Genomic DNA, 14,413 nt, shown 5'->3' with positions numbered 1-14,413 from the left:
GGTTGAGATTTTAAGTTTTAGCCATTAAATTGTATTATCAAATAATTCTAGTATTCTTCTTCACTACAATCTTCAGCAGCTTATCTAAGTGGACGCTGCATCATCTTTTCAAAAACTTTCCTTTCTATAAATTGTCTTCAATAATTGCAAGCAGCAACCACCACCATGGAACATGAGTGCTAGCGATTGTGTCGGGGTTCCCATGAGACAAATTTCAAGGCAGTATTTGAGATATGTATATGATTGGTTTTATTTTTTCTTGAATGATTTTTTTTCATAAGTTATGATTGATCAGTTTGGTTTCATGTTGTGGTAATTTTTGTGTTTTTAAAGTTTTTTAAAAAAATATTTTTATTTAAAAATATTAAATTAATATTTATTTATACTTTCTGATAAAAAAATATTTTATACCATAATAAAGCCACTCAAAATTAATTACTATAGAAAAATTCAAGAAATGTAATTAGTGTTGAAAAATAATATAAAATTATATTTTAAAATCTTATCTAACAATTTAAGATTTTAAACTGAGATGGTTCTTTAATATGATATTAGAGTCTTAATAATCAAGTAGTTACAAGTTTGAATTTTTTTATTTTTATTTATTAATATAATATGAATCTATGTATGTTAAAAAATAATATAAAATAATATTTTAAAATTTTACTTAATTGTTTAATTTTTTAAATTTAAATAATTCTTTAATAAATAATAAAGAAAAGACAAGTATAGTGATATACAGCGAGGAGTAGTCATCTTTATGAAAGCAATGATTAACTTAATTGAGATGTTTTCCATTCATGCTGAATTTTTCAATTTTAATTATGAATTAAATTTTCAGCTTCATATGATCATGTTATTCTCAAAAACTTTATTCACACGTGAAATTTTATAGGAATTAAATTTAATTTTTTCTTGAAAGTATTGGTTTTATTTTTTTTTTATTTTTAGAATTCATGAAAAAACCATCAAAACAATTTTTTTTATTTTTTAAATAAAAAATTAATTTTAAAATTCAAAAACAAATAATATTTTAATAATCTTGATTAAATTATCCGGAGATTAATAATGATATGTTGACTGTCTTAGGCTGGAAGAAAGGCACATTATTATTTATATCCTAAAAAGTGGGGAATTCTTATCTCCATTCTTTTCGATCGAGCAATCATTCATCGTTTTCCACCTGATTTCAGAGTGTCTTTGATCTATACATTGTTCATGGGACCTGGCTAAGAATCTTAGGCTTTGAACATTAATTCTTTATTTCTACATCAATTACAAATAATCCCATGCATGTAACCATCATGAGTTTACTGAGGTGAAGTATTGAAAATAATTTTATGAAAATAATTTTTAATATTAAACTAGAACAGCAATGAAATATAGTATTTACTGAAAAAAATCACTATAAATTATTAATATTTGTGGAAAAGCCATGTTCAGATTAATTGTGCATAAAAACCACCTTGTCAAAATAAACAAATGTACTCTTTTGAGTCAAAGATTTGCCTTAATTATCTCTCCCACTTTGCAGATACTGCTAATCATATTCTTTGCTGCTTAATGATTTATAGCTTGGATCCACCAAACTTGTTGTTTTATAATGGTATCTTTCTTCATTAGGGGAAGCGACAAGTTCTTGGTTGCTGAGAAAGGGATTTTCAAACCAATTCAAGATAGAATTTGATAAGGATTTGAATAATCTGACTTGACCAATTTGAGTTCTTTACAGCCAGTTCAGCATCATTTTCTTCTTCTTTTTTAGATTAACGTGGGTGTTCGGGCCAGCTTACGCGCACCACGACTAATCCCACGGGCCCTGAAGTTAACGACCATGTAAGCCTCCAGTGGCTATCATATGAGCAACCAAGGATTCGAACCTGAGATCACAGAGGGAGCAAACCCCTTAGTCCCAAGTCTTTACCACTTAGCCACCACCTAGATGGTTAGTTCTTCTTCTTTTTAATTTAACTAGTTGAATCACCTCTTTTTTTCCCTCTCTTTGGGAATAATCAACATTAAGGTACACGTTATTTTAACGAATGTTCTAATTAAATTGTTTTTGGTAGAGAAAAATGAGCATGATCATAACTTTGATGTAGGAAATTCAACAGCTGAAGATGGGCAGGGAAGAAATTTATTTAATTGAATAGTTTTAAGAGTAACATAATTAGATAAATAAATTTTATATTATTTTAACAAACATATACTGTCTCTCTACCGTTTAGATTCTTTTTGCATGGATTAATGAATGTTTCTAGAAATTCTGCACCAAACAATGCTTAATCAGATCAACAAGGAATTCAAGCACAAGCATTCAAATTCAAGTGCTCTTCTACGAAACCTATGAGCTTTATTTGCTTCCCGTCACCTTAGTTTTTAAAACATGGGCAATGAGTTTAGTCTCTACATTTAGCTAATCCTCCATTGTTTAGAATACTTGATTAGTTGAATTTCTTTCTCAAATATAATCTCAGTTTCTCGTGCCGGAAGACGGCCAGTCCGTATGCGCATTCATCTTCCCAAACGAGAGAAAAAAAAAAAAGAATATTAAAAAATATTTTTAGTTTAAAAACACAAGTTACATTATATGTGTGTCCGCATTCCCTTAGTCCTACTATCTTATTAAATAACACACCTTTAGGAGGATCTCAGAAATCCCACACGCAAAAAATAAAAAAATAAATAAAGGGGCAACGAAGAAATAACCAGCAAGTTGGCTAGCAACAAAACTATGAAGGATGACCCCATGGCACACCATCTCTGGCATGACACAATAATGGAGCTCATGGCCTCAAACGAGAGTGGAAACAGTGGAGCATGGTACCCAAACTGTACGAAATCACTGAGGCACAGCTGCTCTTGAAACCCACAAAATTCAATTTCTTTTAGCCATTAAAGAGCATTCGAGTTCTGTCAGATTTGAATATGCCTGCCACAGTTTGACCTGGCCACTGCTACTGGGACGATAGAGAGACACGTTGGTCATCTATAAACACGGGAGCTGCTTCACCATTATCATTCTACTGTTACTCCCCGTACTGTGTCAACAACGTGCAACCACCTGCATCAATCATTTCTCTATAACTAAAACTAAGTTATCCTCCAGTCTACAAACAGATAATAATTATCTATTTATTTTTTATTTAAAATTAATATTTTAAAATTATTTTAATGTCCTGATATAAAAATAATTTTTAAAAAATAAAAAAATTATTTTAAAATATTTTTATACAAAAACACTTCAAAAAATAACCTTTTAATTTTAAAACTTATCCATAAGTCCTTTATAATTTCTTTAGGGGGAAAAAATCATGTTGTTTTTGTTTCTTTTCCATCGTGTTCTCTTCTCATCTTGCTTGGTGCAGAAGAAACCATAATAACATATGAGGTATTTGCATGGTTAAATTATTAGTTTGGATGCAATAAACTCTTTCTATTATTTCATCTATGTTTTAAGCTCTACCTCGGTCGAAACATCATAATAAATTCATAAAATTCTCTGGACAGGGTTACCATAAAAATTGTAATTTAAAATATATCATTGAATATATTCTCTTCAAATAATTTTTCTCTTAAAAAAGTTTACAACCCCTTAAATAAATAAAAAAAACTACAAAATCAGAAAAAAAAATCCTAAACAAATTAGGGAAAAAAAAGAGAGAGGGGAGCAACAAAACTAGCATAAAAAGCACATTCTAAACCTAATTTGAAAGTTATAATTCTTGACAAAATTTAAAGACAATCTAATAATCAAATAAAAAACTATGAATTTTTTTTTATTATGTAGAACATTCCGCAACCTATGTCTCTAATTGAGCTTAATCCTATTCAATATATTTATAAATATCCCCATAAAATTATCCATATAGTCCAGCGATTTATAACTATCTAATTATAGCTATTTGCACAAGAGAGAGGTGGGTGTGGTAATTCTCTTCTTTTAGGAGTTTAAAAAACTAAAGGTATCCTGGGGTTTTTTACAAAATTTAAGAGATCAACGAGTTAAGAAGTCAATTAACATCTTTTGAAACAAAAGGGACTGAATTGTTTTTTTCTAAAAAACTAGGGACTGAATAAATAATTAAATTTTTTCTCTTAATTTAATACATGCGAACCTTTTCAGCAGTCACCCCTCTCTACTCTCTAGTCACTACGACTTCTACTCACTGTTTTCTGTCTTTGTATGTGTATGGTGTCCACTTTATCCTAGGTCTTCTTGGAAAAAAAAGGTCTGGTCTTTTTCCAACCTGAGCCTCAGGGTTACTTTCAAAGTTCATAATAGTAGTAGCTATAGCAGAGCTTCTTGCATGTTCTCTTTCTCTTTCTACTGCTCTGGTTCATTCATTGACTCACTAAGATTCTCTTTCAACTATATATTGAAGTCTGGGCATTGGAGAGGATGGGATGCGCGCGCGCTCTCACTGTTGTTATTACTTGAAAAACTAACTAGATCATTTTGTTTTTGTTCTTTAAAGTTGTTGGTGTTTTTTAATGAGGGTTTACACTGTTTGCTGATAACTTTCTTGGGTTTTTCATATATATTATCACCTGGATCACAGGTCATCCCTACTACAGTATTTTTCAATGCCAAAGACTCTCTCTCTCTCTCTATCTTTCTTGGGATTCTTAATAACTTGGACTTTCTTATCTTGAAGTGCTTAGAATCTCTCTCAAAGATCTTCTCTATAAAAGGTTTTAGTCACTTGAAGATCAGCGAAGCTAATATTCTTGCTATTACAATTCTAGTTTGATATGTTTCTTGACAATCTTTTCGTGTACTAGCAAACAATTTCATGGAGGAATTCTATAGGTTTAATCCTACATTTTTTAGTTCACCAGACGATAGTGTCAGGCTTGAAAACCTGGCCGTTGCAAACTTTCCTGATGCTTCTACTAGTACTACCACTGAATTTCACAGTCATGCTAGTAGTTTTCTTCAAGCCGGTAATGGTCATAGAGAAGTCACTGGATCAGATATGTACGATGCAATCAAGACCCAGATCGCTAATCACCCTCGTTATCCAGACCTAGTATCTGCACATTTAGAGTGCCAAAAGGTTTATAATCATCATCTTCATCATCATCGCATAATCTTTGAGCTTCTAAACTTTACCCCTTTTTCTATTTTTTTTAAAGAAGTTTTTGTTAAAGGGGAAGAAAAGAATAACATGAAAGGAACAAAAATGGAAATCAATAGTGTCAAATTTGAGCTGTTGAGTGATTTTCTGTGTCTTTGTTTGCTTTGAAGGTTGGTGCTCCTCCAGAAATGGTGTCTCTTCTTGAAGCCATAGGCAGAGGGAACTACAAAATCAATACTTGCTACGAGATAGGAGCTGATCCAGAACTTGATGAGTTCATGGTATATTTTGAAACCCATAGTTTTGTCTTATTTCTTAATTTTTTTGTGTGTTTTTTAATTTCTTTTCTATTCAAGTTCCTTTGATCCTCAAGATTCAGAAAAAAAAAAAACTTTGAACTTTTTATTTCCCTTTCATATTTCAAGCTATGAGGTTCTAAGTATTGTGCTTCCTTTTCCCTTTCTTTTTAAGCAGCCAAATGGAATAATAATTTCTGTCTACTAGTTTTATTCTTGCAATAAATTGCTATAACCAGTGAAACTGCTGCTGGTTTTCAAGGAATCATACTGTGAGGTTCTTCATAGATACAAGCAGGAATTGTCCAAGCCATTTGACGAGGCTACTACGTTCTTGAGTAGCATAGAATCACAGCTAAGTAGTCTTTGCAAAGGAACATTAACAAAGATATTTGATTATGGCTCAGGTAAATTTTCTTGCACTGTGCCGTTTTCCAACATTGGTTTCCATGATCAACTCGCACCTAACTAAAGTTGTACTAGCTAGTTGTTAAAAGGGGTAATGTTGTTCTATTATATATGCATTAAAATCAAATGAATGCTGAGAGAGGTACATTGAGATCAAACTTTTGCTACTGTGCTTGTTGAAAAGAATAGTTTCACTGATCATTGATGAGTTGAAATGTTGGGATTCTCTATGAGTAATTAAACACCATGTTCTGTCCTTACCGTTCATGATCTTCTGCTTTATTTTGGGCCCCTACCTAAAGTTGGTCCTACTTATTTTGATGAAAATGATGTGCAAAAACATATTTTCGTTTTCAGGATTGTTTGTTTATTGATTTCCTGTTTGTTGATGTAATATATTACACATTTAGTTAGACAGAACAGTATAGAAACATGCAAATAATCCATGGTTTTATTTTGTTTTATGACTGGTTATTAAGGCTGATAAATGGTGGGAAGTAGAGGCTTAAGTCCAATGCTAACTTTGCCTAGGGCCTCTCTTATAAAAGCTTTGGTGCCATATGAGTTTGTTTTTTTACTTTTCAGTTTCATATTATATAAGCTACGAGAAAACTTTGTAATATTTTAATGTGGAATCAAGGGTTCTTGGGTTTGCAAAACATGCCAATCAAGGTTTTTTTAGATTAATTTTTAATTTATGAACAATTTATTTTAATCAAGTTGATGTTTTATGTTAAAGTACTTTTTGTTAGAGAATAATGTACTTTTTGTTAGAGAATAATTTCCAATAAAGTTTTAATCTTAAACGTTGTTAATTTGATCTCAAATATATGCTTATTAACTATAGTTTTAAAAACAAATTTCTAACATAATTATCCATCAACCATCTATGATAGTGAACGAGTTTGTGTCTCAACTACTAAGTTTTCTATGAAATGTTGATGTATTTGTAATTTTTATAGAATGAATACAAGGTTTCTGAATCATGTTTCACTTCAATGGTAGCGTATCATGTTCTGCATCGTTTTCAATTAAAATTCCATTTAATTGCTTAGGCTTAGAATCTTGTATGTGTATAATCTGTCACATTAACTGAAATTTGATCCCGTGAACATTTCTTGTTTCTCATAATTTGTTCTTCCATTCATGTTTTTATTATTTTTCTGTATTCGTGCCAGTTGCTGAAGGAACTAGCATAGTCAATAAAAATGGTATGCAGGAGGCACATGCCATGAAATTGTACAAAGCATGCTTTTGATTATAAATAATATAATCCTAGGTTCAATTTATTTGGCATTACATAGTAAGACTTGTCCAAAACTGCACTAGTTAGGACACACGGGAACAGCTTTCTTATTGTTTGGCAACATTGTACTAGTCATTGCATTTAAGTAGATCAGTACCTGTTGGTCCTCCTGTGTTACAGTACTATTCAAAGACAAGCAACTGTGCTCCCAAAAACCTTAGATTATATCTCTTAACAACAAGGACTTGTTTTGCTGCTTCGTTTCTACATGATTTATGAGCTTGGAGGTGTCTGAAAGTTGATGTTAAACTTGTGTTAGCAAAATTCTATCTCAGCTAGTTACTATTACCTATGGCGCTGGAAGATGATTGATAGCTTGTTAATGTTCAACATCTTGCCTGTAGTTTTCCAGTAGCTTGATAAAGGGGTTTCTTTCTCCTTTGGGGATCTGGTAGATTAACCTATAAATGGCCACCACGGATTTCATTTCTATCATTTCAAGAGATGCAGCCTTGTGACATGAAAAGTGTTTGATCTTAATTTTAAAGTTGTTGCTTAATGTTTTATTGGTTTTTCAATGCAGAAGTCTAACTACACTGTACTGTCTTTGTGGTTTCATATCAGATGAGCCAGCAGGGACTTCCGAGGAGGAGCTAAGCTGTGGGGAGGTCGAAGCATCTGAAAGTCAAGAAACAACAGGTGTTAGCTCAGAAGAGCAGAATCTAAAAGGAATGCTCATGCGCAAGTACAGTGGCCATCTTAGCAACTTGAGAAAGGAATTCCTAAAGAATAGAAAGAAAGGAAAATTACCAAAGGATGCAAGGACAACACTTTTGGACTGGTGGAACCACCACTATCGATGGCCATATCCTACGGTGATCATTATAACCTTATAATCTGATTATTCCTACTTCTTTTCACTTTACATTTTGTTATTCTCTTGGTTTTCGTACAAATGTCTCTTGCATGTGCTATTATACTTGCTCCACAAGTTCATGATATGTTGAGGCAAGAGAGAAAGCACAGAGAGGAGATATCGATGGAGAGAGATATTATTAGTTGAATTAACTATACATACTTGGATCATTAACAAGTTTCACGAGAAATATTCAAGTCTCTTGTATATCTTAGCAAGAAAGCGATTTCTATTTGAAGGATATTCAGCGGATAATATAATTGGGTTTGCAAGCTGAAAACTATAGAAAGTACATAATCTTGGCATTATTATATAGAATATACAACACCGGTATTCGAAATCTTTTTGCTGAAAACGTTGCAGAAGGTGAAAATCCATCCAGAAATAAGTTGTAGAAGGTGAAACTCTGTAGTGTGCTGATGCATTTGGTTCGGAGTAACCCTTCATTATCTTGAAACTATATAATGTGCAGATGCATTTATCTCGGAATAACCCTTCATCATCCTTCAACCCCAATTTATCAGTCAATGTTCTGTTATGTGTACTTTGAAGCTATAATCTAGAAACTTTAACATTTCATAAATTCCGGTCACAAATTGTTGCCCAAGAATCTCTATCAGCCATCTTCAGCAGAGTTAGTCTACAGTTCAATCTTAATCCAGCACTCTTGATCTGCAATAGCTGAAGTGTCATGAAAGCTTATGGCAGTCCGTTCCTTTCCTTATTTCCTTCCATGATAATTTTTTAAGCCTAACCAGGATGAATGGATGTCATGGTATAACAGGAAGAGGAGAAAGCGAAGTTATCAGAGATTACAGGACTAGATCAAAAGCAGATTAACAATTGGTTTATCAACCAGCGGAAGCGGCACTGGAAACCATCTGAAGATATGAGGTTTCCTCGCATGGATGGTGTCAGCGGCGACCCAGGGGCCTCCCCCAATATGCTATGGTATTGTTGGTGATGGTTTTGGGACATAAAAAACTCCAATTTGGTATCTCCTCCTCCTCCTCCTCCTCATCCTCTTTTATAACTTGCATACTTGTAAAGCTATCTACTTAAAAGTTCGTAGATGTTTAAAAGCCATTGGTTCCGATTCTTACAAAGCATTTCTGTTTCCTAAGTTGTGACCAACATGAACTCTCTTTCTCTTGTGTATGCATGTTTGTGCTTTAATCCTATCATGCTGAAAACCAGGAACTCCCTTGGTAACGTTAAAGGAAATCTCAGATCAGCTTTGTGCATAAACTGGAGTTATATCAGTTAGCAGTTGTAAACTCTTAAGCTTGCTTTCTGTTTGCTGTTGCTTGTAACGCTCGTAGCAGGACCGATCCTTTTGTATTATTTTATTTTTTTGACGATAAAGAGTATTTTCGGATCATTTTGCTTGTAAATCAAGACTAAATTCCCTTCTCAGGTTAATAAATTTTTCTAATTACAAGTTTGAACATAAAGAAGGAAGCATGCCTTTTACCACCGAGCCAATCACCGAGCTTTTGCTTGTAGTTGGTTTTTAATCATTAGTGAAATGAAATTTTAGATTCAGAGACTTTCATGTTAAAAATTATTTTAATTATCTAGAATTGAATTTCAAAATGGTATAAAAGCAAATCAAAGATCAATCTTTCTGACTTGGTATACAAAAAAGAAAAGAAATTAGGTTTTTTAAAATGTTTAACTATCCAATAATCCATTAAAGAGTTAATCTTTCTACTCTTGGGATTGCTTTGATCGAATTCTGCCCCTCATTTTTATATTGATCGAGTCCCTTTATTCATCGTTTTGTGTTGAATGGATGCCTTGTCTGGGATCCACCACAATCTTGGAACTCTTGAAGAGAGACTGTTTTCCTAACAAGACCTTTTCGAAAATTAAGATCCGAGTAGAAATCAATTTTGACATAGTATTAGTTTCAAACAAGCTGTAAGAAGAATCAAGGATGTGAATAAATTGTCCTGAAGAAGAAAAGTTTTTGCAGTTGCAAGGTTGAACTCCATAGAAATTCTCATAATGCTAGCAAGCGTTTGGCCTTCTCTTTTACACATATGCAATAGAGCCCACTAGGAGCAGCATGTTTTGGGGCTTAGTCTTCTTCTTCTTCTTCTTCTTCAAGCTCTCCATTGTTCGTGATGGTCTTCTTAAAAATTCCATATTTTTCTTCTGATAATATAGCCATGATAATCACTTAATCATTTAGTCAATCCCAAACAGTAAACACATCATTGGAATGATAACTATATGAAACAAATAACAGAGATTATAGTTTTTTATTGGACAAAATAATTTATTTTTGTGTTTTAAAAATATTTTTTAAAAAGATTAATTTTTTATTTTTTCTTCAATTAATTTTTGTGTTATAAGATTATTTTGATGCGCTAATGTCAAAAATAATATTTTAAAAAAAAATTAAAAAAATATTATTTTAATATTTTTTAAATATCATTTTAAAAAGTAATTGTTACTACAATACCAATACCAATTAATATTTAAAATTATCTTATTGTAGTAATATAAAAGTCAATATTACAAGTTTCATGTTTTTAGGTAAGTTATTTTTTTTTTTATTATTAACGTGAAGTGTCCGGGCTAGCTTGTTTTTTTTTTTATTAGGTAAGTTGTTTTATTTATACAAGATGTGGGATCTTTTTAGCCAATTATTTCGGTCTATCCCAACTAGTTATCCACTATTTGATTTTGTTGTCATGCCTTTTTAGATTATATATTTTTTTATTTGATTAGTATTTTAGAATAAAGAAACAAATATAAAAATGATAAAAACATGTTTGGTTACATGAATAAAAATAAAAATGTAAAATAAATATATTTTTAAGCAATTTTAAAATAAATTTTTATCATCATAAAACAAAAAAAAATACAGGGAAACATGCTTTCTATATTATAAAAAAAAGATTTACTGTACAAGCTTCGTTGTTTCAGAACTATCATTTATTTATTATTTTCTATATATTTAAAAGCAGGCAGTGGGGGGTGCTTACAGGTTCTTTAGAACGACTAGTTCTTCATGACTTGGAAGAGGTTGTGCAAGATCACGCCAATGTTTCTAGCCTAACACCATCTATGTTTTTTTCAAAGAAAAAAGACATGATTTACAAATATTATCCTGCACAAGTTACCCAGAAAATTTTCTTAAAATAGGGCTTAACATTAAAAAAAAATCAAGATCAAAGAACCATTAATTTGTCTCCTCTTCAATATTATAATCTAACGACTTGTGTGCATTTTGAATTGTTTTTCTTGTTATATTTTTTTTTTAATATTTACTATCACTCAAATTCTTAATATTGTTTTCTAATAGGTTAAAATAAATTCTCCCAAGATAGACAAATACATTAAAGTTATACTTTTGCGTCGACACCCTGATAGGAATTTGTTCTTAAGGTGTTTTGTGCGGTAAATATATGTTTTTAAATCGAGTTACATTGTGAAATTGCATTGAATTCAAATATAAATTTAAATTCAATTGATAATATATTATAATTTTTATGTTTAAAATAAATTATTAAACTGTTTGATTCAATTTAATTATATTGTTTGAAATACTAGTAAAATTAATTAGCTTAGTAATCTTGACTATTTTACTTTTAATTGAGAAATCATTTATTTTTGTTATAAGAACCCTTGTATTTATTTACAATGACATAAAATATAGACATTTTAAAAAAGATATAAATAGATCTATCTTACATTAATTGTTTATTAATTTTTTTTTGAAAATATACATGTTAAAAAAAGGAAAGATTCAGGTAAAAACAAAAAAAATAGATAAAAAAAAAAAGATTAATAACATACCTTATAACAAACAAAAATATGTTATGGGGATTGATGTGAAGTAGAGAAAGAAAGGATATTATATTGTCAAGGGTTTTTGGATGCAAAGAAAAAGGCGTGTGAGAGAGACAGAGTGAACATAAGGTATTTGTTAGCATATGAGTATGTTTAAAATATTGTTTTTAATGTTAATCTCAAAGAGTTTAGCAAATCGGAGGATTTCTCCTCTAATTTATTTTTGCATTTTTTTATAAATTAAATTTCATTTGAAATTCAAGTTAATATTTAAAAAAAAATTCAAAACACAAGAACTTATTTAACCTTTTAAATTAAATTCAATTCATGGAATTCTAAACAAGTCTAGCATGCCATATATTGAACAAACTGATTAAACAATCCTTTCCTTTACAAACAAACTTGATGTAAATTCAAAAGGAAAGATAGCCTTGATTGTCTATACAACAATATGTCATATATAATGCTTGCAAAACCAGACAAAAGAGGAGTCTCCTTCAATTTATGGGTTTTCTTTTCTTTGCATCCTCTTTTTTTTTTTCTTTTTTTGCTATGGTCATATCTTAAACAATTACTACCCCTTCTGGCACATAAAACAAAAACAATAATTACATGATGATGGGAAAAAAAGAAAAAGAAAAAAGAAAAAGGAAACAAAATGGGATGAGATTGAGGTCATCATAATGGTGGACTGTTTTTCTCCACGTATTGGATTTAAACTATTCAAGTCAAAACATAACTATTGCAAGGTAAGGTTTGATTTTTAATTAGCATTTTTGTTTTTCATTATGTGGAAGCCAATGTAGGAGGCTTCTGTTGGTTGCTTCCAAATACCACTAGCTTTCACATAATGTCAAGCAGCTTAATTAATTTGTCAATGGCAATAGACTCCATTGTTACAGAAACCAAGAAAATAATGCCAGTGTTAATTACTATAATATTTTTCCATTGGATTTACCGATTTTCCCAGTAAAATTAGTATCGCCGAATCCAATATAATATAGACATGGTGATTAAACCTAATAATGGAAAGGGAGAGTAGGAAATGATAAATTAGTGGTAAGGGCAGTATTTTTCTTTGATTTTTATGTGCAATTAATTGGATGTCTTTTTTGAGGTCATAAAACTGTTGAAAATGGAAATTATTATGTTGGAATGAATAGAAGATGAACTTGGCAATTAACTACCGAAGATCAGGAACCTGAAAAGACGTGCTTGCTTTTATTTACATCCATCAAGGGACAAATTTATTCATGCCATAGCACACAGAGTACCGTTAATGAGCTTGTAGCTCAATCAATGGCCGGTTTGGAGTTCGAATCTTTTCTTGAATGAAAAAAAGAGAGTAATTTTTGGAGATATAGTTTGAAATAGATGTTTTTATTCATTGAAGTTGAAAAGCAAAAGACACAAATTCGGAAGGACACAACAAAAGTAGAAAACAATAATACATATGTTAGACATTCATGAGACAACAAGATGCAATTAGAGATCAATTCTCAATTGGTGCATAATATAAGAAGATATTAAGGTCGCACACATGGATAGAGAGTTTATGAGTGTTGCTCCTCAACAGCCAACTCTTCAACCATGGTAACATGGCTGAGGGGATTGAAGGCCAGGATCTCACAACACTTGTTAGGCAGCACTATCATGGAGCCCAGACCAGTTTGCTGATGATCAATTGATTTTAGAGGCATTGAATATTTACGAGCGATGACAACAGAGTTTATCACCTCATCACTCGGATGAAACACAGAGAGGACCTCGAATCCTCGAAGATCACAAGGATCAATCACTGGGTAGAGAAAAGCCCTAGCTCCATGAGCACTCCTCAGCATCAATATAGCACCAGGAGCCATCTGCTTAGCCAAATGATCGATGACCTTAACCTTCTCCTCCTTGTCCATCCCAACTAAAGCTGCCAAGAAGACGACATCAAACTCTTGAAGCTCACTTGTCACATCCATTATATCGGTCGTGTGGAAGAACATTCTACTCGACAAGTCAGGATGAGACGTGACTAATTGAAGAGCCTTCGAATTGGCTGAAGGGTCAATATCATAGTTGTGGAAGGAAGTTGCGGTGAGGTGATTACAGGCTAACACAATTGAAGTTAAGGGAAGCGGACCGGAACCCACAAACGCAACTTTGCTAGGGACATTCGTGCAGTGTTGCTTGAGGATGTTGAACTCGAGGTGGCTAAGCTTAAGGTAGTTTGAATAATATGGAAAGACATTGAGATGGTCAAGAGGGTTTTCATAGGACCCTAGGATAGCAGAGAAATGACTCTCTAAAAGCCCTTCCGCTTCTCCACAAAGTCTAATGAGCTTAGACCTCATTTCTTGAATTTTCTTGCAAAGCTTGTTGACATCGATAGGGTTTGGTGGGATGCACGTGAGAACAAGCTGTGTGAAGAGCATGTCGACATCTTTGGAGGGTTTGAGACTCTCAAGGCTTGAGATTTGCTCATACAGATCGCAGACTTTCTGTACAAGAGGTTCTTTCTGGCAAACCATGTCGACACTGTGAGGCTACAAGCAAGGACTCTTGAATATCAAATAAAACTCACTAACACTCTACACAACTGGGGAGGAGAACACTCCAATGAGGTCATTATTTATGGGCACTCGCGGGGCTCACACCGCACAAAAAAAATATA

General features: G+C 32.2%; 2 protein-coding genes across 2 annotated transcripts; one reads left to right on the top strand and one right to left on the bottom strand.

Annotated features, from left to right (window-relative positions):
• The first annotated feature begins 4,245 nt into the window (after positions 1–4,245).
• LOC105135644 (homeobox protein knotted-1-like 1) lies at positions 4,246–9,325 on the top strand. Its single transcript, XM_011040621.1, has 5 exons — positions 4,246–5,060; positions 5,252–5,362; positions 5,640–5,784; positions 7,656–7,906; positions 8,732–9,325. Exons 1-5 carry the CDS (start codon positions 4,797–4,799, stop codon positions 8,909–8,911), a joined length of 951 nt encoding a protein of 316 aa, XP_011038923.1. The 5' UTR covers positions 4,246–4,796; the 3' UTR covers positions 8,912–9,325.
• A 3,790-nt stretch (positions 9,326–13,115) lies between these two features.
• Positions 13,116–14,356, bottom strand: LOC105135643 (nicotianamine synthase-like). Its single transcript, XM_011040620.1, has one exon. The coding sequence runs from the start codon at positions 14,268–14,270 to the stop codon at positions 13,305–13,307; it is 966 nt and encodes a 321-aa protein (XP_011038922.1). The 5' UTR covers positions 14,271–14,356; the 3' UTR covers positions 13,116–13,304.
• Between the last annotated feature and the right edge of the window lie 57 nt (positions 14,357–14,413).

Source organism: Populus euphratica, unplaced genomic scaffold, assembly GCF_000495115.2.
Source record: "Populus euphratica unplaced genomic scaffold, PopEup_1.0 scaffold271.1, whole genome shotgun sequence".
NCBI classification, from domain to species: Eukaryota; Viridiplantae; Streptophyta; class Magnoliopsida; order Malpighiales; family Salicaceae; genus Populus; species Populus euphratica.
Note: the sequence above shows the minus strand (reverse complement) of the source record. Positions and strands in the feature narration are given on the sequence as shown.

Excerpts from the sequence above, each read along its gene's own strand:
- LOC105135644 (XM_011040621.1), top strand. The coding sequence starts at position 4,797 with ATGGAGGAATTCTATAGGTTTAATCCTACATTTTTTAGTTCACCAGAC. Across the intron at positions 5,363-5,639 it reads CAGAACTTGATGAGTTCATG|GAATCATACTGTGAGGTTCT; the intron begins GTATATTTTGAA and ends CTGGTTTTCAAG. Across the intron at positions 5,785-7,655 it reads GATATTTGATTATGGCTCAG|ATGAGCCAGCAGGGACTTCC; the intron begins GTAAATTTTCTT and ends GTTTCATATCAG.
- LOC105135643 (XM_011040620.1), bottom strand. The coding sequence starts at position 14,270 with ATGGTTTGCCAGAAAGAACCTCTTGTACAGAAAGTCTGCGATCTGTAT.